Source organism: Poecilia mexicana, unplaced genomic scaffold (genome assembly GCF_051168715.1).
Source record: "Poecilia mexicana isolate PSO_F unplaced genomic scaffold, ASM5116871v1 scaffold_6, whole genome shotgun sequence".
Taxonomy (NCBI): domain Eukaryota; kingdom Metazoa; phylum Chordata; class Actinopteri; order Cyprinodontiformes; family Poeciliidae; genus Poecilia; species Poecilia mexicana.
Window position 1 is genome coordinate 13,310,111 of NW_028263375.1, and position 27,982 is coordinate 13,338,092.

Consider the following 27,982-nt stretch of genomic DNA (forward strand, 5'->3'; position numbering starts at 1 on the left):
TGATCGCAGGCAGAGGCGGAGAGGAGGACAGACTCAGCAGAGAAGCGAGGTGCGAAGGACGGGCAAGATGAAGAGGGCGACGGCGCAGCTCAAAACCCCACCAAAACGACGAAAATCTCCCCTAAATGCGACGGTGGCGGCGGTAGACGATGGGGGGTAGCCACGGCTGATGAAATTGGTAAGAAACTGCGAGAAATCCTGTATTATTAGCCGTAAAATATGAATCAGGCGCGCATGGCAATATGGTGGAAAGAACGACAGTTAGGCGCAGTGTTGTAAAAATGGCCATGGTGTGTTGTCCGCGAAGAATGGAGAAAACCTTTAACATACTGTAAAAAGCTTACAATTATGTTTTAGTTTACAAATTTTGCATGTTTGCTATCTGTGTTTTGAGCTAACTCGGTTCATGTGTGGAGAAGTGTATTTATTCTTGATGTATTTGGAGTTATTTTAACCTACGCATTTAAAATTTGCTTTGTCCTTGAGAGGGCAAAATACTCTTCTCTGGTTTTACTCGACAAAAACAAGATAATTGCCTTCATCTTTCGTTTTTTAAACGTTTTATTGACATCAGTTGACAACAACACAACAGCCTAAAGCACATTTTTGTTTATTTTCAGTTTATTCAGTTTTTGAGCTTTTTCATCGGATTGGACATAACAAAAAAATAAATAAAATCTTTATTTTTTCGGTATAATCATTTCATAAAGATTGCAAATGTAGTTTGTAGCAGATTTTCTGGAAAAGGGTTTTTCAAAATGCTTAGTCATTTTAAACAATAGTAACAGATAGTGAGAACTTGTTAAAACGTTTAAAATATAACTTTTGATAATAATTCTGTACTTTTGGACCCCACACATTACTATGTTTGACCTGATTGCTAACTAAAGGTTCTTTATGTTATAAAAGCTTAGATATATGTCGAAATACAAAATAGGGTGTTGGCTTTTAACCCTTTGAGGTACTGAATAGAGAAGTAATATGGATATTTACCAAAAGTCTTTCTTTTTTGGGATATTCCTGCTTTAGTTTATGTCAGTAAATAATTTTAAGTTAGAAATTCTAACTAAACTTGTTAATATGAAGAAAATCTATTTGATATATAATAAATAAATAAATAAATAAATTTCTCTTAATTTCTCTGTCTCACAAAGAGGGATATTGAGACGTTTGCTTTTAAAGTCAACAGTGAAATAGATTATATCAAGTCTTTAATTAGTTATTTGAATCAGGCACTACTTTAAAATCCAAAGGATTAGTATCACCCAGCACATAGACAAAATGTCGACTGAAGGCTGTTCTGAAATGGATGCCACGGTTTAAGACAGATTTACTTGGGATTTTGAAACACTAAGTCCCTCAAAAATCAAACCTTTCATTGACTAAATATACAAATACTTTATCACTATTTAATGAACCATTTACCAGTTCAAATTTATGTATGGTAGGCTTGAAAATCAGTTACTGATTTTATTGGCAACAGGAATTTGCAAATTTGTTTGGCATGAGTAATCACAATTATGCTTTGTTTTGTTTTTTTACAGAAATTCCGATTGATGTTTTGCAGAGAGCGTCAAATTGAAGATTGCTTCGAACATGTAGAATGGTATGTTTTATTTTATGTAATTCAAGCTGTCCTGTGCACTTACAATTTTCTTTGTCTTTACTACAATACATATATATGTGTAACCAGTAGGGTGGGCTGTTTTCTCTTGTCTTTTCTGAATCGTTATGTTTCTGTTTTAAAGGTTAGGCGGCGCGAATTGAAGAACTTTGACGGATTCATTCTGCATTGGAAATCTGTAAGTATTATTTTTGACACAAATTGAAAAATGTTGTTAGATGACCAAATGTATGTTATTTGTGTCGTATGTTTCGTATTATCTTAATACGAAAGATAAATCAGCTCCTGATTTATCTTTCGTATTATCTTAAAGAAATGTAAGCTCTGGCAAACGAGTACTTGTAAGTGGTTTTATGTGTGATGACAAACTATGTATTTCTGGCAGGCTCACGTACTGGCTAGCTTGAAACTAGGTTACCCTGACTACGTCTTTTCTAGTATAAGTATTTGTATTACAAAACGTATGTTTTACATGGTTCCGGCCATACAAACTGAAACGTCATATCAATAGCCCCTTGTCAAAATACAGTTTCACGATAAATTTGCGAATTTAAACAAACTTTTACAACTATCGATAACTCGTGGTGAACCACTTGGCATATCTCAAAACAATTTCCAACTAAAGTTGTGATGCCAATGAATGACTGAACTACCATTTATTATAATGTATTGTTGCCCCTCACTTCACGATTTCAGGCAACCTCAACTGTGTGACTGCCTCCTTTGGCAGGTCCAAGGCATAACAACGAAGAGTCAACTTCAACACCCTATTCCATGTCAAAAATCAACATCTGATCTCATTTCAATTAATTGAGAATATATTATAAATAGCTAGCCTGTCATGCACATATATTTATTAAAATCAAATTTTACATTACTGATAAACTGGTTCAACACTTACTTACATTTAACATGTTTCACAACACAAAGTGACACTCAAGTAAGATGTATGTTGCTATAATAAATCCAGGCTAAATATGGCCAAACCAAAAGTAGTGGGGCAGGGCTTTACTTAACTGGGGATTTTTTTAGTTTGTTATGAATGCTCTCACCTTAAAATACATAAACCACTGTGTTACACTAAACCCTTTTAACACAATTTGCATTTGTTAATTTGGAACTCCACTCTGCAACAGATGATCACTTCGGCTATTTATTTTCACCCAGCTGTATTGCTTTTACACAATGAAGTAATATGCTTTCAATTAGCAAGTTAGCTTAACAAACCCTTTACAAAGACAAGAGTACTCTTATCAGGCAAAATTTCACTTGCCCATTATTTAATTATCCCTGCAAATGTATGACTACCAGCTTATCTATCAAGATAATTGGACAAAAAAAAGCCAACCCCTCTTCTGACTACAAATGAAATCATTATCACTGATTCAAAGGAGCTACTGTAGCTTTGTTGACTATAACATCCCAACCCCCAGTCACACCTACTCACCGACTCTGCTCTGTGACTACTTCCTTTACCAACTTAAAGGCATAGCAGTGATTGACCTAAATTGGTTACGGTCAATTCACACGTTACATTAAGGTAGGAAAAATTATGGTTACCCCTGGCTGAAAAAGTGTTTAAGTTTCATTGCCCCCTAGTGGTGGCTTTAAATTCCCAACAACCTATGCTCCCAATTTTGTTTTTCACCTTAACTCATATCCATATTTATAAAGTAGTACAAAAAATAGTTGTTGTTGATCATTTTCCGATCATACTGAGCTCCCGTCCTAAAATGAAAGTCTAGCGTCACATGGTAACACTTATGTGTGGTGTTTTAGCAACTTAATATTGCTAAAACACTTGATATTGATATTTATGCCTCTGGGTAGTGTTTTCTTCAGTTCACCTGTTGCATAAACAGGGATTTTCATAGTACAAAAACTTTTGGAAATGTTAAATTGGTTGGTTACAATTTGGTAAACAATAGTTTTGCGCTTAAAATGAATATAATCGGTTGTCAAAACAGAAGTACACGTGATGGAAATGTTAAACATGTACCAAACGTGTATTTCATCAAATGACCACCATGCTGTAAATTCTATGTTCCGTGGAAATCGTTTTAATATCTTTAAAACAATTAAAAAAAAGGTTTTCCTACTGCATTAATAGTTTGTAATTAATTCAGTAACCAATTTACTTCAGTTTCTCAATTGATCATGGATGAGTTCCATTTGTCCTCAGTACCGTTGAGTCAAAGTCTTTAAGACCAGTGGTTACAATTTTCCTAACAAAATGACACTCCTTCTGAAAACCTATGCCATACTCGCATGGTTTCGAATATCCAAATGCTTCCTTAACATTTAACACCTTGCTCCAACTATTTGTGTACAAGAGTATGTTTTTGTACTGATTAAACACCTATCAAAAATGGATCAAACATAAAATGTTAATGCTTATCATTAGAATTAACTTTGCCCAAACAGTAACATTGCGACTACAGGGTGTTTGGGAAAACATGCAGTATGTGATTTTGTTTTTTACATCGTTATCACAAAATCTCTTATGATAAATAAAACAATAAGTAAACGGTGTTTATGTCTTTCTACTTTGAACTCAAGCCATACATCTGGGGCCTTCAACTCCAGTTGCAAGGACTGGTGTCATGCAACTTTTTACATGTGGTCTTGGTCCAACACACCTGAATTAAATGTCTGAGTGGCCTCCTCAGTATGCAGTCAAGTTCTCCAGAATCCTGCTAATGATATACTTATTTGAATCAGGTGTGTTGAAGTAGAGACGCAAATGATTTCTACCAAAAACTAAAGTTCTGTTGAAGAAGTTGCTTCTTGTTTACTTCTGATATTTTGGCAATTAAACAATTACCATCTTGGCAACTCTACAACCTCTAAAATACCTGGTGTCAATGGATAGATTGCAAACACAGAAAAGTCTGAATTCATGCTACTTAATTAACTAACATTAACTTCAAGCAGTTCTTTGCAATAATGCAAACTGTAACAAGAAATTTGCAATTTATCATGTAGCCCCACCCAGTCCCTCCACCTTTTGGACAGAAATTGCACAATGTTTATATCATAAAGTTATAAAAATGCATTAGCAATGTGGAAAACTGATAAATATTATGATTAAACGCAATATTTAAGTCAAAATGTCAAGACAAACAGAACTTGTTGAAAGAAGTTTTGGTTTTGTTTGCTTGTTTCTTTTTTTTATATTAAGTGGTAATTTTTACAAGAAGTAACCCCAGTATGCCCCTTGACTCAAAATTTCTCTACCATAGTTTCTTTAAATTGTTTAGATTGTATTGACCTTGTAATGCAGATCATAGGCAAAAAGAACAAATGGAACTAGTTTTAAATGTTTATTTTTTTTAATGTAAACTGGAGTCTCAATACAGTCCAGTGGGAAACCTCATAGTTGTTTCTGCCTTAGGGTGTAATATTTTTATCTGAAGCCACACCATTGGTTCAAATCTTTATCTATATATTTATCACATTGACTTAAACCCTTTTTGATTTTTTTGTTGTGAACCTAAAAAGGGAAATGTTGCAGACCTCATGTAGGTTAGTGGTTATCATTAATTGTTTCCTTTTTCTATTCCACAGCAGACACAGAAGACTTGCAAGAAGATGTTCCAAATCTGAATAGAAAGAAGACAACTTTGTAAGTTCCTCCCATTTCAATATTGAAATATGAGGAAATGTGAATACCATTTGCCATCCTATTTTAATAGAGTTAGGAAATCTGGCCCAGTTATTTTATATTAACTGTGTCTTGGTCACATTGAGTTTTAGGTATAAAGGCTTGACCAAGCAGTACATATGAGCTGGTGGAGGCATTCTCAAACCATGTGTTTGTTTATTTTATCAGTGTATGCAAAATGCAGCTATCTTAACTGGTTTAACTTTTGATAAAAGTTAATTCAGTTTTTTTTTTCTTAGATATTGTTAGGATTGCCTCCTTGTGGCAATTGTAAGAAAAAGTAAAAAATTTTTCTTGACTTGCCATTATTTTTGCTGAATAGTCAAGTAGTTAGTTGCGTGTTAAGCAAAGCTTGAATACATAAATTTGTTGTTTCTTAAAATGTCTTCCAAAACAACACACTTGTTCCGATGTTAAGGCATACATTAGGTTTTCCACACTCAGAACAACATCTTTATCAAGTTGTGAGGGTGTTAACGTGTTGGTGGTCGGAACTTGGTTGTTTGAAAGTTAACCTGATCCATCAAAACAATAGATTTTATTTTGGTTTTAATGTGTGTTGTTTGCTAATCTGCTGAGTTTATATTTTGTCTAATTGTAATTTGGTTACAACTGTGGCTCAACCAACTTTTCCCACAAAATAAAAATGTTTTTGGTGTAAAATACTTTGATGCATTTGCCCCTAGTGGCCACTTAATTACTTTTTTTTTTTTTTTTTTTTGTTATTTTGCTTTTTTTGGCATTTACTTAATGAGAACTATTCAAAACTTTTCATGGCCCACCAAACGTAGCAGAGTATACAGTGATATGCATATTGTTGCATTATACTTTAACCTGTTGCTAACAAGTCCCATGTGCAAGTCTTAATTTGTTAGTTCTTATAAAATTTTGTGTTGTACTGGAATTTAAACGTCTGCTAAAATTTATGCGCGTATGAATCAGAATAAGTTACTACAAACTCTACAATACCCAATTGTTTTTATCCAGTACATTGTCATACTGACTGTTAATTACGGTTAATGACAAAAATATTTTACTTGACATTTTACTTTATACATTTATATTCTATTACAGAACACTAACAGCTTTTGCTAACACAACTGAAACCTAGCCAAGTAGTTCATTTGTTTTTACTGTAGTTTTTTCATGCGTTTATCTGTTAGTAAGTCAGTCAATCGTATATTTTTAGTTCCACTGTGGGCTTACAATTCTTCTGTTGTTTTTTTTTATCCTATCAAGACACCAATCAACTGGATATTGCTGCAGTGGAGACAGCGTTGTTTAACGCGAAGATGGCAAGCGATTTGGCAGTTAGCCAAATATTGTCAAGATGAAACCTTTTTTCTAAATGGATTTTGGGAGTGGAATTATTTTTTTTTTTATTTTTATTTTTTGTTATTTTTGTACCACAACATGGACACTATGGATCGCCAATGCTAGGAGGAAATCGGAATTGTTTCGAAAATCAATCTTTGTACATTTAACTTCAAATGTTGTTTTTAAATAAAGTGTGTACTCGTATGTATATACATCATTGGCCTTGTTTCATTAGTCGAACAGTTGGAAAATCAAAAGGTTACCCGGCACGTTTTGATTCTGACATCGCATAAAACTCGAAGCAGATTATAGTGTTGCATTTTAAATGCAATTAAGGTGGTTTGCCTTTCTTTTGTGTCCAATGTTGGTGGATTATTATAACTTGGTCTTTCCAAGTTTTGATGTTTAATTGGTAAATTATGTTATGGTGCTGTTTATTTTTAAAGGTTTCTCATTAATTAATAAACGTACATAATTAATCAAAGAGCTTTGTTCGCAATTCATATGGTTTCCTAAGCACACAGTGAAAGACGTTATAAAATGGCTACTGCTTGTCCTTCTTCCTGGCTGAACAGGAAGTGATGTAATTGCTGCAAAATATATAGTTTTTTACAGTCTAGTATAACCTTTTGGTAATTGTGAATAAAGGGTTTCATTTTGGGGCTTGTTTGCTAAGTTTTAAATCATCTGTTAGTTTATATAAAGTAAAATTTAAACATAATAAAAGGGGTGGGACTTAGGCATCACCTGAGTGTGGGGTAAATGGAAATAACGTCAATCAAGAGCAAAGCTTTCAGAGCAGGGAAGGAGCTCTAGATGGCGGCTGAGCCTTGGGAAGGCTGCCCTGGGTTTTGTCAGACCGATTCTCTTGCTAGTCTTCGATCGATGCCGACTAGTTTTCATGTAAATTTGTGCTCTGTGTTCACGCGGTCGCTTTTTAGGGGGATTTTGTGCGTTTTGTGTCTCTTTTTGGCTGATTTTGAGAGCTGGAGGAGCCGTCTGTTCTGGCCGTGTGCTTGTCGTTGTTTTCCATACTGGGCTCCGGCAGCCATGGCGCGCCTCCATTTTTAGTGTGCTGCTGCTCTTCGCCTCTGTCGCGCTGTCAGGCACTGCAGACTTTAAAGGCCTGAAAGCTTTTCGAAACAAACTCGTTTTTGTTATTTGTAAAGTTATAATTTATACTGCTTTTTTTTTTATCCGAGTCGGATAAATATTTAATCTGCGACCAGGCGGAAAAAAAAGAAACTATTAGATGTCTTGTTGGTTAGCACGTTTTCTCATTGATTTGATTTGTTTACATTTTGCAAGGAATAATTGAGCGATTTTGTAGTCTGTATATATTCTTTTTGTAATGCTTCATGCGATGACGCAGTTAAAATTCACGGCATGCGGCTGTATCTGTGGACTATTTTGGAGAATATACGCATAATACTTGATTTGTTATAACGGTATCTATCACTATTGTTACCTTTAATTTAAATTAGTGATGTAAATTATGATTTTCAAATCAGTCGATTTATTATTTTCTCATTTCGTGTCGCACCGTCTGGGTTTTATCTGCCACCTGAGAAAAGGCAGTCTGATGGGACTTCTATGATAGTTCATGCTACCTTCAACTTTTTGACAGTAAATACAAGGACAAATCATCACCATCGAGTCTTGAGGATATTATCATGATGAAGAATAAAAATAAAAAACAAGAGGACGAAGGATCGACCCAGAGTAATGCTTCAAGGTATGATCCATTATACTTTACACTACATTTTTTCCCCCAAATCTGGTTTGTTTACCTTTTCAAGCATGGTTGATCATCTGTGTTACATTTGCAACTTTGCTTTTTAAAGAAGATCACTAGTGTCATGAATGACCTTGCTATTGTTTAATAGCCACACCCTGATTTTTCCTGCCATTTCTTACTCTCGGTACTGAGGTTTTTAGGCCTGTGTTCAGACATCATTGCCCACAAGATGTTGATGTTTGACCACAGGAAATCTTATATATCCTGTACTATGGTCCAAATGAAATTATGTTATTTAACATGTAACATGACCTTGTCTTAAAAGTCGGTACTGCAATGCACCAATTTATAAATATTTAGATTCCTTTTATTTTTCAAACCTTGCATTACCTGTGAACACTTTTTTTAAAATCCAGTATTGTGGATGTTGTACTGGTTGTTTTTACAAGGTACTTTTTTAGAGTGTACTTTTTTTATTTTAGTGTATTACAACAAGCTTCAGATATTCACGTCTGATTATTAAAATCTATTTTTGTATGATTAGAGGCTTTAATGATCAGTACATATTTAAATTATTTTAATTTCTCTGCTGTTTTAAATACATGCTGTTTGCAATATTTGACATTAAGTTTCAGCTTTACATCTGTGTCCAGTCAGATGTAACTTGTACATGTAATTTTTTTTTTCATCCAACTTTTTCCTCTCATGTAGTGATCTTTTATGTTTGTTGTGCTAAAAGGAATTGTCAAGAAATTTAACAAGGAAGATAATTTTGCATACAAGATTATCTGCAACCTTTGCTGTAATATTCTGCCTTGGATATTTTGAGGGTAACGTTTTAGTTGAAGCCTTTTCTGCAAATGTTTTTCTTTTTTTTTCTTTTTTTCTTTTAGCTCTGTAGCCAAAGAAATGATTTGTTATTAAATATTTATCATCATACCAAACTGTACACTTTATATGGTGACATTTGTTTTTTCTTACTGTATAATTCTTGATGTCTAGATATCGTGACTAAAAGTTTCAAAAGAAGTGGAAACATACTTTAATCAATAAAGTTTTTGTTTAATCATTCTATGGTGTCAGGACAATGCAGTAACAGTGTGTCAGACCTGATCAGCCATTTCCCCTGACCCCCCACAAATAACTAGTTTCTTTATAAGGCTTACTGACCTTTTGTCAGAATAAACAACTTTATACTTGCCTTTAGAATCTGCTTGCTTTGGTATGCCTGTCACTTTGCTACTGATTTTTAAAACATTATTTCTATTTCCCCCCCTCCCTGGAGGGACAATAAAGAATATTCCACTGTAAATGAAGACACCACACATTTGCAAGCTAAATGCAGCTAATTTTCCTCTCACTATGTACTGCAGCAAGTTACATCACCCTTGTAGTCTTCTGCGTGATCTTCAGGCAGCCATTTTAGTATTTTTAAGATGAGAGTAAAATGGTGTCCTGTGATTTCAGCTCTGCATCTTTACACAATTATAGATCAGAATAGTGTGCAATCAGATCAATTGAGGCAGCAAAACAAAGTTGAATGGATTTGTGTTTTATACAACATAAAAAGCACAGCTTACAAATACTCATAGGTCACAAAATGGCCCTTGGTTTGTGTGGCTACTTTGCTCACTTGTCTGTATTAAAACTGGGCTCAGAACTACACAGGAGGAACAGGAAGTACAATTGCTTAAAGGAGCCTGCGTTCAGGTCTGTGATTGGCTTGACGTCACACAGCAGCTCAATAGCAAATAGTAATTCAAGAAGAAAGCCACGTCCCACCCTCTTCATCTAGCTCTTAAAGGCGCAGTAGGAATTGAGGCAAAGGCTTGATTACCGCCACATTATTGCATTTTGTATCGTATTATTTCGTAGTTTTATTGTTATTATTATTGTTGATCCCTTCTTGTAATTTCATGAAGGGAAAAGATTAAAACATTTTGTTTCTTTTAATTATGCTCAGACATTCTGTTAAAGATACTTGGATTTATTCAGTGTGGCCGATAGTGACTCCATGTGTGCAAAAGAGGTACTGCATGCAGAAAAAGATACGGGCAAAAGCTAAAAAGACCTAGACCTTCGGTGTACAACTCTTACTCCTATGTCTACTGTTGAGGAATTTATGTGCAAAGAGACCCAAAATAACCCTGACGTATTTCCTAAGAGGTTTCATGTGCAGTTTTCTTGTTGATACTGAATTCAAAGGTGTATTAATGTATCTCTAAACCTAAACAAAAAGGCTTAAGTTACCCTCCTCCCAATTAAGGACCACTTGGAAGTCATGTGATAAAGGGTCATAAGTGGGTCAGTTTAAAGAGTGATAAGATAATATGTTTAAGAAAGACTAATGGTTAATGCCTCTACTTCAGAATTTTTCAGGATCATTTCTACAACTGCTCCTGTAAACAAAAGGCCATTTCTACAACTGCTCCTGTAAACAAAAGCCATCAGGCTTACCAAGAGCACAGGCTGAACTGCTTACGGAGCCAATTAATCTTTTTTATTTATTTTATTTTTTTTCACAATAATTTAATGCACAAGTTTGAATTTAAAGTGGATTTTATCAATTCAGCTGTCAATAATTTAAGTAAAGGCTCTATTTATTAATATTTGCAATGGCATCTCTCAATAAATTACAGAGAAGTCACACACATATTTTATAGCAATCAAGCTTATGGATTAATTTTTCACTGTATGTTTGACCAGTCCACTTATGAGACATAGTTCTGTTTATTTAAATTGAATGGCTTCCTCTTATTGACTTCCATTTTAAGAATAATTCACACATTTTTAATAGGACTGAGTGCAGGGCCATTGCAGAAGCTTTATGATTGCCTCATTAATTCAAAAACTAGTTTTGAATGGAGATGTAGTTTATTATTTAGTCATGTTTTGCTGAAATGTGTTGTATTACGAGTTCACGCTAAAACCAGAATGGTTCAAATGGAACATTGAGGAACTAAATTCTGAATCATCCATTATTAGGGTGTGTGATCTTTACACCTTGAGTTTATGCAGAAAAATTGATGTTGGCAATTGTAAGAAATATAGGAAGAGGGGCACTACATGCTCAGATGATCTGTTTGCACAAAGTTTGTGAGAATGCATGCATTTGATCTACCTTGTTGGATTCGTTGCCAACACACTTGCATCACACAAGAAAAGAATCAATACATTTTGTTTTTCTATAGCAATTCGGCTTCAGAGGAGTCCAACCGTTCGGCGTCCGAGTCTGGAAGTCAGTCAGAAAGCGAGCATGGCAGTGTGAGGCGGCGATCGCACAACTCTGAGTCAAACAGCTCCTCTGAGTCGGAGAGCCGCTCCGAGTCGGAGAGCGAGTCCGCCGGGTCCAAATCTCAGCAAGCCACTTCCGAGACCAAAGACAAGCCAGTCAGGAAGAAGGAGCGCCTGGCTGATGTGAAGAAGGTAAAGGTCATTTGATTAGAACTCCTGGTGACGGGTGAGGATGTTGGGAAGGGAGGATCAGTGTTTCTGAATCAGATTACAGGTCCAGCTTTCAGGAAGTGAAGGTTGACTGACCTCTCTCAGATTAGGTAGTTGGGCTCTTAATACAATCAAGGTTGGATTTGCAGGACTCGTATGGTTGAACTCTTTCACAGGAACAGTTTCTTTTATTGTAAACCAGTTTTGTGAGTTTTGGCCTGGAGCTGTGTCCAAAAGCTGACCATCCCAGATTGGTCTTGAATATGTTGGAACATTGAATAGTTAAAGGCCAAAAGTAGTGATCCACAGGACACTTAAGCTTATCCCTCATAAACAGGATAAGACAGTAGCATCTCCCTTTTTAGGCTTCTCTCACCTTAGTACAGAATAAAAGGTCCAGTTGATTCAAAGGCATGCAAATAGTCATTTCTTAATCTTTATTGGCCACTGACTATGATGTCATTTTACAACAACATAACGGTTCAAGTTGACAAATGTTGCTTCATAATTTAATTTGAGATTTATGAATACATTAATGGTGACACAAAACATAACAGAAGTGTTGCCAATCTTTGGGAATAAGTCATACTTTTTACAAATGCCAGATGCGTTATATCCTGCCAAAAACCTTAAGTATTAGTCAGACAGACATCCAGTCAGCAGTAAATGAGAAGTGTAGAATTAAAGCATTTTTATTTTCCATTACCATTTCTGCCTTCAAGCATCAGATTTGTTTACAGATGTGGGAAGAACACCCTGACGTGTACGGCGTCAGGAGGTCGAATCGCAGCAGACAGGAGCCGGCTCGTCTCAACATCGGAGCTGAGGTAAGCAGATGTGAAAGAGACTAAAGGGAGAACAATGGAACCTGAAATGTAATGCTTTGTCTACTCAATCAGCTCACCGTCGTCGGTCACTTGTGCCATCTAGAGAAAATGTAGTGCAACAACTCATTTTAGATGGATTGTTTACTGACATGTTGGCTTCCTCTACAGGGCAGCAGCGACTCGGAGAGCGAGAGCCCTAAAAGAAAATCTTCTCGAACAAAGAAAAAGGAGTAAGTAGGAAGGTCTGGAATATGTTTTTCTGTTTCTTTAATATTCTGTCATAGTCATATTATTTTAACATAAATTTTGCAAGTGAGGTTTTTTTTTTTTTTTTTAAGCATTTCATCCTTACTGTAGTCTTTTGTTTTCACGTCTGTGTCATTCCCCAGCCAATTTGACTCTATATTGTGATGCTTGTCATGTCAATGCTTACTTTATAAATGGGTATCTGTTTGTCTCAGAATGGGCTCAGTTTGTGCCCATCAGCCAGGTTGTGTTCTACATTTAAGTCAAATTTGATTGGTCGAATCAGCGACTCATCCCTGATTGAATTTGGTCACACTGGACACGTTGTGGCCCCCATTTAAGCATAATTTGGTCTGCGAGCATAAACAGCTATGACGGGCCTTGAGGGTGAACTTGTGGCATTTCTTTGTTATAAGAAATATCTGGAAAGATGATGACTCAATTGATGAAGAGGAGGAGGAGGAGGAGACATCCGACAGTTCAGACAGTGAGCAGGAAGAGAAAAAAGTTAGATCCAGACGACTTCCTGCTAGAAGGTAAGAGTGTAACAAAGCCTGGCCCTCAGACAGCTACCCAATGGTTATTCCAAAATCCTTCTCTGTCACCCAATCATTTACTATTCATTCATTGATTTGAAAAATACCAACAACAACTAGACTGCAGCATCTCGATGTATTGTACCTTGAAAAAGTCTTCATACCCCAACCAGAAACAACAGTGTATTTTATACAGACTTCAAGGGAAAGATCAACACTATTATTCTGAAAGGGCATGGATAATGTAGGTTTTATTTTACGTTTTTAATCTCGCATTCAGCACCTTTTACTCCAAGTTTAAAAAAAAAAAAAAAAAAGTGGAACCAAATTGGCCACTTAATTGGTAAAACGTATTCATTCAGACCTAAATCCAATTCAACATTTGCTACAAGAGTTTAAAATTATTTGCGTCATCCAATCTGACTGACCTTGACGTATTTTCAAAGGTTTGGGTAAAAAGTCTTACTGTGCAAAGTTAGTAGAGAAATAACCCAAACTCTATTTTTTCCTTCCTCGTCACAATTATTCATCAAATCCCAGAAAATTGGGTCAAAGTTCAGTTTTAACTGAAAAGAAAAGGAAGGTCAGAGGGATGTGAATACTTTTTAAAGGCACCTTGATAGGCTTTTTGTTTGTTTCTTAAGGCTTTTGTTTCTATGCTTATTTTTTCCCCCCCAGGCCTCAGACCAAATCATCAAAAAAGCAGCAGTCTCAAAAAGGAAGGAAGCTGAGAAAACAGGAATCGTCAGCTGAAGATGACGACGACGACGACGACGATGATGACGACGACGATGAAGAAGACAATCCAAAGAGACAGACTCGAAGAAGAGGGGCCACAAAAATTAAGAGGTGACTTTTTTTTCTTTTTTTTTTTCCCTAAAGACAAAGTTCAGAGATTTTAGACATTTCACAAGCAGCACACCTAAACTCATTTTAAAATATAAACAATCTGTACTTTTTCTTTCCTTCACACTTATTGATTCTAGTTGTAAGAAATTCAAGATGAACTGAAATCTCCCTTTATACTGTGTTATTTAGCTATAAAGAAGATCAGCATGACTTCGAAACTGACTCTGATGACCTGATCGAAATGACCGGAGACGCTGGTGAGGAGCAGCAGGACGACGACAGCGAGACCATCGAGAGGGTTCTCGATTGCAGGACCAGCAGCAAAGGAGGTGATTCCCTTTTGCTTGCTCCCTGAACAAAGTTGAAGTAAAAAAAAAAAAAAAAGCTTCAGATCAGTTTTCAAACTCAATGTTTGGGCGTTTTCAGCCACTGGAGCTTCCACCACTGTGTACGCCGTGGAGGAGAACGGGGACCCGTGTGAAGGTTTCGATCCCGAGAAAGATGAAGGAGAGACTCATTATCTGATCAAGTGGAAGGGCTGGTCCTACATCCACAACACCTGGGAGAGCATCGACTCGCTAACGCAGCAGAAGGTCAAGGGGCTGAAGAAACTGGACAACTTTAAGAAGAAAAACGATGAGCTGAATGCTTGGTGAGAGCGTTTGTCTTCATGTTACTGTTGTTTACTTCACAAATCGTCCTTCCAGACCTGCCACTTAAACCTGATCGAATCCGTTTTCAGGTTAAATAAAGCGTCTCCAGAGGATGTGGAGTTTCATAACTGCCAGCAGGAGCTCACAGCTGACCTGACCAAGCAGTTTCAAGTTGTGGAGCGAGTCATTGGTAAGAAGTTAGCAACAGCTCCTCAGGATGGGTACTGCTACTTTCTGATTTAAGTTTAGTATTGGCACAGATCCTGTATAATCTGGAAAAAAAAATAAAAAAAAATCCAACATCCATTATTTACTTAGTAGAATGTATTGGGATCCTGTCTTACAGACATGAGAAATACTTGACAAGATATTAATAAATGAAAATAAGGGCGATTACATTATCTGTTGTTTTTCATTTTCTTTTTTAAAAAAAAAATAAATTATTACTGTAATGAAGCCAAAGCTAGTGATGATTTCAAAGTAATTTATAGATGTATCTGCATAAACTCAGGGACTGCTGGGGGTGCACGAATGCAGACATTTTGTTTTTAGCAGTGGGGTTGCTCTAAATGTGCCCCCAAAACCAAGGTATCTACCAGCAGAACATTTTAACACATAATAATGTCTTTTAAAGTCTGCAAATCTTTTTACCAGTTGTCTAAAATCCTGTTATGTGGCTGAACTCATGCTGCATATCGGTTTACTCTGCAGCTTAAAGCTGCTTCTGTTCATGATTTATCAACTGTAGGTTCAATATTTAGGGCAAAGGTAGCACCTTGTGTGACTTGATGAGGGTATTTATATATTTAAGCTGTAAATCTCACCAGTGGCAGAGATGAGAGGCTGCTGTGTAGGTGTCAGCTTTATAGAACTAGTCTTTAAGAGTTTTGGGGGTTGATTTGAAGGTTTTGGGTCAGGTTACACAGAAGCTAGGCACAGTCTTGAGTTAAAGTACCATAGTTCATGGTATAAAAAAAAAAATCATATAAAATTAACTATATTTAGGGTTGTAATGAATCCTCGAGTGAATCAAGTACCTCGATTAATACAATTCCTCGTGGAAAATCTATCAGACAGGCTTTTCCGAGTGTTCGATTTACTAAAATATTTGTTTACAACAGCCCTAATTGTATTAAGTGAATGAACTGTGCCTTTTGGCTAAGTCTCCCTCGACTAGCAAGCAACATGTGGGGGTGGGGGCAGCCCTGATTTGCTCTTGGCGTCATCCAGCTGGTGGAAACTCTGGCAAGTCTGACATTTAGCAGAAACAACTCTGGACTGTAGGAACAGTACAATGGGTAATCTGAGAAAACTTAACCAATCAGGTGAAGCTTGGTACATTTACTTAGCCCAGTCCTGATGTTTATGAACTGTTTGAGATTACGTTTGAAGTTCCTCTCTAGCTCAAAGTTTCCCAGTTTAATGAAAACACTTGATTCTGGAGATGTTTTTCAGCTGTAGCCTCCAGTAGTTCAGCATCATTGCTCAATCCATCACTATCTATTCCTTGCTCAACCAGAACCCTTTTTTTTTTAATGTTTTGTTTTTTCTTTTTTCTTACCAACAGCAACCAAAACGGGAAAGACTCCAGGTTCCTCTGATTTTCCCTGTACGTTCCTCCTCGCATTCTGACTTTTAACTAAATTAACTTTAAAAAGGTTGCACACTTGTTCACTTTTGTTTGATTGTTCCCCGTGTTTTCAAACAGCCCACAGTCACAAGACTCCGTCCTCGAACGAGCCGGAGTACCTGTGCAAGTGGATGGGCTTGCCGTACTCCGAGTGCAGCTGGGAGGACGGCGCCTTGGTCAGGAAGAAGTTTCAGCACTGCATCGACGGCTTCATGAGCCGCAACTCCAGTAAAACCATCCCGTCCAAGGACTGCAAGGTGGGAGGTTAAGCAGAGCTAACAAAACATGGCTTCGTCTCAGAAGTACAATTTTTAAGTCACAATTTATTTTATTTTTTATTTTTTTGCAATCTCAGGTATTAAAGCAACGGCCGAGGTTTGTCGCCTTAAAGAAACAGCCATCGTATATTGGCGATGAGAACCTTGAGCTAAGAGATTACCAGCTGGACGGGCTGAACTGGCTGGCTCACTCCTGGTGCAGGTAGTTTACCAACAGGGTCGATGGTTTTATGTTTAACAACAAGCTCTGATCCCAGTAAAGAATCCGCTCTCCACTCGCAGGTGCAACAGCGTCATCCTGGCCGACGAGATGGGGCTGGGGAAGACCATCCAGACCATCTCCTTCCTGTCCTACCTGTTCCACCAGCATCAGCTCTACGGACCCTTTCTGGTGGTGGTGCCTCTGTCCACGCTGACCTCCTGGCAGAGGGAGTTTGACACCTGGGCTCCGGACATGAACGTGGTGGTCTACTTGGGCGACGTCATGAGCAGGAAAACGGTTCGTTTGACTTTGACTCCGACTGTTTGTTTGTTTTTTTTTCTTAAGCATCTCGTGGCTCACATGTTGATTCGTGTTTTAGATCCGTGACTACGAGTGGGTGAACCATCAAACCAAAAGAATCCGTTTCAACGCCCTCTTAACTACCTATGAGATTCTGCTTAAAGACAAGGTTGGGACATTATTTTTGATAGGTCTCTGTTCTGGTTCTGTAACGTTTTAAAAGATTCTTAAAAATGTGGTGATCTTTGACTCCAGGGCGTCCTGGGGAATATTAACTGGGCCTTCCTGGGTGTGGATGAAGCTCACAGGCTGAAGAATGATGACTCCCTGCTCTACAAATCCTTAATGGAGTTCAGATCCAACCATAGACTCCTCATTACCGGCACTCCGCTTCAGAACTCCCTCAAGGAGCTCTGGTCTCTGTTACACTTCCTCATGCCCGACAAGTACGTCCTGCTTCGCACGCTTTAAAATAAACAGACAGGAGGGAGACTTGTTTAATATCTGTTATCACTTCAGGTTTGACTCCTGGGAGGATTTTGAGGATGAACACGGAAAAGGGAGGGACAACGGCTATCAGAGTCTCCACAAAGTGCTGGAGCCGTTCCTGCTCCGAAGGGTCAAGAAAGACGTGGAGAAATCTCTACCTGCCAAGGTGGAGCAAATCCTCCGCGTTGACATGTCGGCACAGCAGAAACAGTTCTACAAGTAGGATTTTTTTTTTTTATTGTTTTTCCTCTCTAACCTTAATTGCATGAATCATTTTTTTTATAAATCACGTCTTACTAAATGTGCCGTCCTTGTTCTCCAGGTGGATTTTAACAAGGAATTACAAAGCCCTCTCCAAAGGCACCCGCGGCAGCTCCAGTGGCTTCCTAAACATTGTGATGGAGCTTAAAAAGTGCTGCAACCACAGTTTCCTCATTAAGCAGCCGGAGGAGGGAGACGGAGAAACGCAGCTGGAAAGCCTGCAGGTTTGTCTCATCCTGAGCTTCCTTCAGCTCCAGGCGTCTCCTCAGGTTGCTTCTGCTGCAGATGCTGGGTGTTATCTATAATACGCAGTCAGAATGCATGGAGAAGTCTGAAGTGTTTTCCAGATTGGGACGAACATTGAACAAATGATATTTTTTTTTCCTTTCTAATACTTGCCTCAACATCTTATTGTTAAATCCATTTGTCCTTCCTTTAAAACTTTAAATTCTTCCCTTCAGCTTCCTTTCGTTCAATCCCTTCTTGATCAAATCTGTATTTTCTTGAATCAGATTTTTGTTCTTTTTCCTTTTCTGTTCCTTTAAACTTCTATGTCTCCCTTCAGCATATTTTATTAATTCCTTTCTGTCTTTCTTCAGTCCTTTATTTGATCATTGCCGGTTTTTCTTTCCTTCCTTTCCTCCACTCTACTTCCTTCAGTGGTTTTAAACTTCATTTCATTCCTTTCTCCTTTCCTTCATTCCTTTGTCTCCAACCTGTTCTTTAGTCTTTTTTTTCCTTCAATCTCTCATCCGTTTTTAAACCTTGTTTTCTGCGGGTCCTCTAAGATTTAAAGCTTAACCTGTGTAAGAAAATCACTAAATGACCTTTTATATTTATCCTCAAAAATTTATTAAAATCTGTAAATGTAATTATTACAGAAATATGTTGAATTTAGGCATAAATTCTTTCAAAACTTTATAGAAGAAATGTTCTTCATGTGTGTGTTTTTTTTTTCCTCATTTCTTCCAGGCTTTGGTGAGGGGCAGTGGAAAGCTGGTCCTGCTGGACAAGCTGCTGACCCGACTCCGCGAACGAGGCAACAGAGTCCTGATCTTCTCCCAGATGGTCAGGATGTTGGACATACTGGCCGAATATCTCACAAAGAAGCGATACCCTTTTCAGGTGAGATTTGAACGTTTCATCCATACTCTGCTCAAATTAGCTTTGACACAACATGGGAACCTCTATTCAATCAGTCGGACGTAAAAACAGAAGAAACTGAATTTGAAACGTTGCCGTCTCTCTGTCCCGTTTAAAGTAAAGCTTCTTTTAGTGTCCTTAAACAAAGGCAAATGGCTTCTTTCTGAAAACAGATTTCGGTTTTTGACCCTTGCTTGTATGCATGTTTACACTGAAGGGTCCTTCAGAGGTTGCACTCAGCAGGATTAGTCTCGGATGTCAGCGTTGTTGGACACGGGCTTCGGTTTATTTATATCAGCAAGTTATTTGCTGCTGCAGACCAGCAGGAGGTTCTGCAAGTCACCCGACTTAGATTGTTTCCTCTGACTCGGTCGCTGCGTTACTGTGTTGTGGTCGGTCTGCAGAAAATAACCGGAGCATATTTAAAATGCGAATCTCACTGTTTGCAGCGGCTGGACGGTTCCATAAAGGGAGAAATCCGAAAGCAGGCGCTGGACCACTTTAATGCAGAGGGATCAGAGGTACGCCTACTTTGAATTGCTGTTGATGAAAGTTGCAATTTCTCTCATAATATTCTGTCAAATCTAACACCACTACCTGGAATGGAGTCTGACCCTGAATGTTTTGTCCAGAAACACTCATGTTTTTTTTTTTTGTTTGTTGCGTTGCCTTTGTTTTGCAGGATTTCTGCTTCCTGTTATCCACCAGAGCTGGAGGTTTGGGTATTAACTTGGCCTCGGCGGACACCGTCGTCATATTCGACTCAGACTGGAACCCTCAGAACGACCTGCAGGCCCAGGCCAGAGCCCACAGGATCGGACAGAAGAAGCAGGTAATTTAAAGTCCTAAATTTATCCGGCCTTTCCGTCATAGGTCTTAAATTTCATCATGTCGTGTTAAATTTGTGCGTGCGTCACTTCTTCTATTGGTTAGTTTTATTCCATTTTACTCCATCTATTCACGTTTTGTCGATGAAATGATTAAAGTCATTTGTTTTGTGGTTTGGAGTTGATGCTAGCGCGTTAGCGTGCTTCACGCTGTGAGAGAACTGAAAGACTCATGCATGCGTAAAGATGCACCAATCAGGTTTTTACTGGCTGATTCAGATTGCAGGGTGATTATCCCCACATATGCATGAAAGCATAAATCCTCCCAACGTTTTCTTTGATTTAATAAATTCACAAAAGTTAGCACAAGTTGGTTTGTCTGAAATTCTTGCGTTGCTAAATGATAAAGGTATTACATTTAACCTTCTGAAATTGCTGTCGTACCAAGAGGAGTTAAGAGGATCGTTTCATTGTAAACATTGTGTTTCCTCGCAGGTGAATATATATCGGCTCGTCACCAAAGGAACAGTGGAAGAGGACATCATCGAGAGGGCAAAGAAGAAGATGGTTTTGGACCATCTGGTCATTCAGAGAATGGACACGACAGGTCGAACGGTTCTGGATAACAACTCAGGAAACTCAAAGTGAGACTTGCAGTACTTGCAGCTACTCAGCTCTTGTTTTATATGTTGTTGTTTTTTTTTTTTTACATTTTTATCTTGGTTTTTTTTTTTTACAGTTCAAACCCCTTCAATAAAGAAGAACTGACCGCTATTCTCAAGTTTGGTGCTGAAGATCTGTTCAAAGAGGCAGAGGGAGAGGAGTCCGAACCACAGGTAGGACAGTGTGGAGGTTAATATGATTTGGGCTGGAATGTTTTGCTACGTTTTTGACTGTTAAAACACATTTTCTCATTTTCAGGAGATGGATATAGAAGAGATCTTGAGGTTGGCAGAAACAAGAGAAACGGATCAAGGCTCCAGCGCTACAGATGAGCTTCTGTCACAGTTTAAGGTGCCTGCATTGGCTGGTTTTTCCTTTTTTGTTTTTTTTGTTACATAAAGCTAAAATTTATTAGGGCTGAAATTATAAATAGTGATTAATCTCTTAATCAACTCAACTAATTCAGAAATCAATTATTAACTTGAGTATACAAATTCCAAACGAGGCTATTTGCTGGAAGAACGGCACAATCGGATTTAATTAAGCCAAAACTGTGCAAAAAATATAAACATTTTCCATCTTCAAATCTGTTCTACTCAGACCTCCTCAAGTGGCATTTTTGTCTCGCCTGGTTCAAATGATGTTAAAAAATGTATATTAAACAACTTTTGCTATCCATTCATTAATCGGTTAATCCAAAAATAATCAACAGAATTAGTAGGCAGATTGTTTGTAGCTGCAGATGGATCTTTTGCTACAAATGATTTGACAAAGTGTAAGTGAATTATTTGCATATTTACATGTCAAAATCTGTTTCTAATAGTGCATAAGAAAGGCTCGAGTGCTTAAATGGAAAATCTGCAGAATGTGCCTGTTTTATTTAATTAATCGTCTGAATAATTGATAAGATAGTCGATTACTAGAATAATCATCAGTTGCAGTCCTAAAATATATTTCTTAAACTCTCCTCCTTCCTTTCAGGTCGCCAACTTCTCCAGTATGGAAGACACCACTCCGGAGTTTGAGGAGAAGCCCATACGGGAATGGGACGACATCATTCCCGAGGAGCAGCGGCGTAAAATTGAGGAGGAGGAGAAGCAGCGGGAGATGGAAGACATCTTCATGCTGCCCAGGAGCAGGAGCTCCAACAAGAGGGTAGGGCTGAGAGGCAATTTAGTCTTGTGTTCTTAGAATCAAGAAGTTACACTATTTTCACTCAGTCATTTTAGAAATAAGGAAAATTGTGCATAGTCATAAAGATCTCCTGCAGATATCTCATTTGGCTCAAAGCCAGTTTGACTCTTAACGCTACTTTTTCTTTGTTTTTTTTTTTTTGTTTTGTTTTGTTTTGTTTTTTCAGGCTCAAGCCAATGACAGCGACAGCGACGTGGGCTCGAAGCTCAAGCAGCGCTCGTCTGGCTCGGACAGCGAGACGGACGACAGCGACGACGACAAGAAGCCGAAGAAAAGAGGCAGACCTCGAGCTCGCAAGAACAACGTGGAGGGCTTCACCGACGCAGAAATCCGCAGGTACATCGTTCAGCTGCCTTACATAAAATCAAACGGAATCAGATGCACTTAGGAGGCTGATGTAAATCTGTTCCTTATCCCTTTAACAGATTCATTAAAGCCTATAAGAAGTTTGGATCTCCACTGGAGAGGTAAATTTAATGAGAACGCGCTCATCGCTGGAGCTTCACCAGCTTTAGATTTGACAAACGCGCTTCCTGTTTCCAGACTGGAAGCCATCGCCCGAGACTCTGAGTTGGTGGACAAATCCATCGCGGACCTGAAGAGGCTGGGCGAACTGATTCACTCCAGCTGTGTGACGGCCGTGCAGGAGCACGAGGAGCAGCTCAAAGAGAACCCAGTTGAAGGTTTGTAGCTTGTGTTTATTTTGAAAGTAAAACTTTGACTTTTCCCCCCACTTATTAGCCAAAAGAATTACAAAAAAAAAAAAAAAAAAATGTTTTCCTTTCAGCCAAAGGTCCTGGGAAACGCAGAGGAATCAACATCAAGATTTCAGGAGTTCAGGTCAATGCCAAGTCAATCATCCAGCACGAGGAGGAGTTTGAGCCGCTGCACAAAGTCGTGCCCCTTATCCCCGCTGAGAGGAACAAGTGAGAAACTTCTGTCTTTATCTGCTCTGCCACATTGTTGTGTTTCTGAAGAGTTTAACATAAATGCGGCCCCCCTCCCCCCCACCCCCTTCCTTTAGGTTCAAGCTGACTTGCAGGGTTAAAGTCGCCCACTTCGACGTGGAGTGGGATCTGCAGGACGACACTCAGCTTCTACTGGGCATCTACGAGCACGGCTTTGGAAACTGGGATCTGATAAAGACAGATCCTGACCTGCAGCTGGCTGATAAGGCAGGTTTAATTATCTTCCACTGCTTTGAAGTCCCAGCACTTTCATGAAGAGTTTTATTCAATGATTAATTAGCTTCTTAATATTTACAAACTGAAATTGCGTCCTACCGTGACTAACATAACGGGAAATGAATTGTTACGCTCATAATTAAGCCTGTCACAATAAGCAATAAATCAATTTAATGATAAATTGCAATAACGGTTGACATTAACTGTCAAGACAATAGTTAATTTTAACTGTTGTTAAAGAGATTAATATAATTTAACTCTTGGTACAAAGCAGTTTGCACTACCTGCCACTTTTTCTGTTTTCTATGTCAAAACTGAATGATTATTATTTTTTTTTTAAATGCAATTTTATTTACGGTCTCCATAATTCTTTTTATTTGTTGTTTTGTTTGTTTATTTTGGATATTTAGAATGCTTTCCAGTTCCAGTGTTGATGTTCTTTAGAAATGAAAGACAAAATGCGAATTGTAATCCAGAAAATATGGTAGATGGGTTTTATTTTTAGATGTAAACAAAAAATTTGAAGAAGTAACAATTTTTTTATATATATATATATTAGTTTTCAAGCAAATGTCTCCTGTTTGTAGACTAACACTAAGAGTATAATTGGCTGATATTAGCCGGTTAATTAGTTCTTTTCCATACCCACTCCTACACTCCGGCTCTCCACTCATAACCTCCCTACTCTGATTTTAAAACATTGACATCTGACCTTTTTGGTCAGTAGCTCTTTTAAAAAAACAAACGGGAATCGTAAAATCTAACGTCTCTTGTCCTTCTGCACAGATTCTTCCAGACGACCCAAACAAGAAGCCTCAGGGCAAGCAGTTGCAGGCGAGAGCCGAGTATCTGCTCAAGCTGCTCAAGAAAGAGCAAGACAACGCGATTCTGTCGAAATCCGGAGAGGAGGTGAGCTGCCAGTCGCCAAGTAGCAGTTTCTCCTGAGCGTGATTTACATTTCCACTTACACCGCTTCGCGTTTCTGGTCTTTTCTTCCAAGGTTAAAGTGAGGAAGAAGAAGCCCCGAGCTAAGAAGGAAGCCAAGGTTCTCAAAGACGAGCAGGGCAACGAGATCTCGTCCCCCCGGCTGTCCGATAACCCGTCAGAGGAAGGAGAGGTCAAGGTCAGTCAGCTCCTCAGAGGCTCAACTAACTGATTTTAAATTTTTCTCACATTTGGAGTAGAACTTTAAATTCGTTTTCTTTTGGGGTTAAAATTAGATTTTTTTAAGAGTCATGCTACATATGAATTTTAATAAGCTGCCTTTTATTTGTGCAATAACAATAACTCACCTTTACATCAAAAATGCTGAGCGATTGGAACCACAGTGACAGTTTCATGAAGCGTTTTAAACGCTGTAAACCTTTTCTCTTAATGTCTGCATCGGCACACTACAGAGCAGCTTCAAGTAGAGTTTAATTTCTTAATAATCTTTGCATTCCTTGACCTTCCACTCATTGTTTTCCTCGTGGCTTCGTGTTTTGAGCAGGAAGAGGGAGCGGAGAAGTCTCCTGTGAAGAAGAGGCAAAAGAAAAAAGATAACAAGGAAAACAAAGAAAAACAGGGAACACCTAAAAAAGAGAAAGACGGAGACAAGGAAAAGAAAACTGCCAAGCCCAGAAAGGAGAAGGTATCTTAGAACTTTACCTCCAGAATTCAGTGGTTTTTATGGAATAAGTCTACATATACATACCAGATAAATGATCTAGGCACATCCTAAGTGGCTTGTCAGCATAATCACTTGCTGGTGTGTATTTTTGTTCGCCAGGCTAAAGGAGCCAAAGGGAAGAAGACTCAAGGTCCAGTCCACATCACGGCCGGTTCCGAGCCTGTTCCCATCGAAGGAAAAGAGGACGACGAGCTCGACCAGGAAACCTTTAGCATTGTGAGTTGAGCAACGATGCAGTGAGACGGGTTTTGTTTTCGTTCCCCAGCGTAGGCATTAGTGTGTGACGTTCTCGTTTGCAGTGTAAGGAGCGCATGCGGCCGGTGAAGAAGGCCCTCAAGCAGCTGGACAAACCCGATGAAGGGCTGTCTGACCAGGAGCAGCTCCAGCACACACGCACATGCCTGCTGAAGATCGGAGACCGAATCACAGAGTGCCTTAAAGCGTACAGCGACCCAGAACATGTCAAGATGTGGCGCAGGTAAAAAATAAAATAAAATAAAAAAAGTGATATCTTGGTTGAATTAAACTTCAGACTCCTTTGGTCAGCTAATCGTTTTCTGTCCTTTGTTGTTTAGGAATCTCTGGATTTTTGTGTCAAAGTTTACAGAGTTCAGTGCCAGAAAGCTCCACAAGCTTTACAAAATGGCTCAGAAGAAGCGATCGCACGATGAAGAGGTAAGTTGGAGTATCTTGGTGGGAACACGAGCTGCCGTGTGTTATCGCCACTAAATACATCGTGACGTTTCCAGAAGGAGCACAAGAAGAAGGACGATCCCTCAGGGAGGATAAAATCCTTCAGACCAGAACCTTCGGGGTCCAGCCGAGACTCCACAGGCACGCCTTCCTCCAAATCCGGGCCTTTCCCGAGCCAATCAGGAACACACGGACACCACAGGGAACCGTACAGCGCTGCTAACAAACGACACTTTGGCAACAACGGTGCGTGTGGACCAAGCAGCCTTACTTCAAAGCCCAAACGATTCTTTTTAAATTCCAAACAAGCAAAACTGTCACTATTCAACTGCTTAATGTTTTTATTTATTTTTTTCTCCACAGATCGGGGAGACTGGTCGAGGGACCGTAAATACGGTTACCAAGGAAACAGCAATCAGCCTTGGCAGGGAGACCGCCACCATCCATACGATCCTCATCGTTACAAGGATCACTACGGAGATCGACGTCCCCATGGAGACGCGTATCGAAGCTCAGGAGGTTACCGTAACAACACCTCTCCTCGAAAAAGGCCATATGAGCAGTACGGCAACGACAGGGACCACCGGGGACATCGGCCCTATTACGACAGGTGAGATGAGATTTTTTCATCTCACTTTTACTACATGATGGTTACATAGAGGAAAAATACATGACAGCGGCCCAGGGTGGCATTCCATCAGGGGGCAGCATGAGCAAGTGATTTAAAAAAAAAAAAAAAAGGAATCTGGATTTCCTTTTTTACTCATCGTTGGTTCAAAATTAGAAATGCATCTGAAATATAGGAATGAAATATATTTATAAAAATATAGCATGAAAAAAATTGCAGGCAGTTTACACCTAAACTAAAACATTATGTACTGAGCAGGTTGTTTAAAACACTTTTTTTTTTATTTCTGAAAGTCAAAAGCATATTATTTTGTTTATGAGAACAAAAACTACATATGCACAAAAGAAAAGAGGGACTCATGCAGGGCATGGTTGTATCTGTGTGAGGGAAGGAGGGAAAAAAAGGAAAAAGTTTTACTGGTTTAAACAAAACCAAGAAAATTTGATTAAATTTAGAGGCTTGGAAAAACTTAAAATGGAAATGTCCAAATTTCATATGAAGTGCTTCCTAAGCTCACCAGCGTTCATCATCATTTAAAATTTCCGCCCTATTTAGCTGGTCAACAGCAAGGACAGGAAAGTCGGGGGGGTTTTTCTCAACAAGCATCTGAAAAGTTGCTTAGCTGACTTTCTAAAACATTGCGCTGTAACCTCCAGAGGTCACCAACACGCTTCACCATCAGACGCCAGAAAAGGTCGATGCTGAAGGAACTTTCTGTTCAGAGTGCTCTATCCAACAATATTAGAGTTGAGTGGAAGAACTATAATATTTTTCCTCTATGTAGAAGTGTGGTAGAAAAGACATTTAAACTATAGGAACATTTTATCAGTCTTATGTAATACTCTAATTTTCTGAAGACAGAATTTTGGGTTTATATTTACTATAAGCCATTTGGATCAATATGAAGAGGAATAACATCTTGAAATATATCACCAATAATTCTAAACACATGGACATGGAATCCTGAATCATGTCTTTCAGGCATCCGGACCCCAAACGGAGACGTCCCGACGAGTTCCACCCCAGCTACCACCAGGGCAGGGACGGCCCTCCTCAGGACTTCAGGAGGATGCCGGATCACAGAGCGCAGGGTCCGCCGGGGCCGGATCACTACAACCGGCCCTTCCACCCGGACAAACCCCTCCCGCTGATGGACCCCCGCTCCCCGCAGGCCCAGAAGTCTCCGCAGGACTCCCGCTCCCCGCTGGAGCGCCCCATGGATCCCGGCCTTATGGCGGACCCAAACTGGAATAGCAGGAAAACATAAAGCCTCCAGGGCCACGAGGAGTCTCCATTGATAAGCTGACTGTTGAAGAAAGGGAATCAACATGTACTGTCTTTACCAGCAAACTTTCTCCCAGTGTTTGTGATTGTAAGACGGAAGGAAATGAACTAAACTGTGCATCTTTATTTAAATGAACTGCCTCCTCAGTTGATCATGAAGCAACTGAGTGGAATGACTGCGGAAGCTTAGTCCTATGGACTATTAGAAGGGAGATTTGGATCCATAAACTGATGAATGATCTCAATCCTAAAAGTGCCTGAAAGTGTTGGCCTTCTGAAGGGTAAATGTACGGGAATGTTCCCGGAGCAACCATGGACACTTGTTGTTTTTTTTGTTTTTTGTTTTTTTTTTCCTGTGCTTAGCTTTAAGTATTGCAAAAAGATGTCATCAGAAGTTGAATGTGTTAATCATTTGCACCTTGGAAACATGTTGACCATGTAGCTGAAGAGAATCACGGAGTTTTCACTGTGCAGATGAAGAGGATTTCATCTGAGGTTGCTGGAAATTTGATTAAACAAGCCGGCATCACTCAGGAGAACTTTTGATTGTTTTATTTTTATTTTTTTTTTCTTTTAAATACAATTCACATTTCTCATGTGTACCGTGATGTACCATTTCTGTAACTATGTATCTATTCA

The 27,982-nt window shown here is 38.7% G+C and overlaps 1 protein-coding gene across 2 annotated transcripts; it reads left to right on the plus strand.

The window, feature by feature from the left end:
- chd2 (chromodomain helicase DNA binding protein 2) lies at positions 1–27,943 on the plus strand. Of its 2 annotated transcripts, XM_015008144.2 has the most exons (42): positions 1–178; positions 1,545–1,606; positions 1,749–1,802; positions 5,192–5,249; positions 6,528–8,340; positions 11,535–11,769; positions 12,528–12,614; positions 12,783–12,844; positions 13,277–13,396; positions 14,075–14,245; positions 14,435–14,574; positions 14,672–14,897; positions 14,988–15,088; positions 16,466–16,507; positions 16,607–16,785; positions 16,884–17,008; positions 17,089–17,305; positions 17,388–17,477; positions 17,564–17,754; positions 17,828–18,016; positions 18,120–18,282; positions 19,031–19,183; positions 19,651–19,722; positions 19,884–20,033; positions 20,524–20,672; positions 20,768–20,864; positions 20,950–21,042; positions 21,673–21,846; positions 22,052–22,221; positions 22,311–22,352; positions 22,429–22,568; positions 22,673–22,811; positions 22,910–23,060; positions 23,856–23,978; positions 24,070–24,192; positions 24,559–24,699; positions 24,838–24,954; positions 25,038–25,216; positions 25,314–25,413; positions 25,488–25,677; positions 25,795–26,041; positions 27,041–27,943. In XM_015008144.2, exons 5-42 carry the CDS (start codon positions 8,279–8,281, stop codon positions 27,324–27,326), a joined length of 5,436 nt encoding a protein of 1,811 aa, XP_014863630.2. In that variant the 5' UTR covers positions 1–178; positions 1,545–1,606; positions 1,749–1,802; positions 5,192–5,249; positions 6,528–8,278; the 3' UTR covers positions 27,327–27,943. The 2 variants fall into 2 exon arrangements, with proteins under 2 accessions (XP_014863630.2, XP_014863631.2); XM_015008145.2 differs by lacking the exon at positions 13,277–13,396.
- The last annotated feature ends 39 nt before the right edge of the window (positions 27,944–27,982 follow it).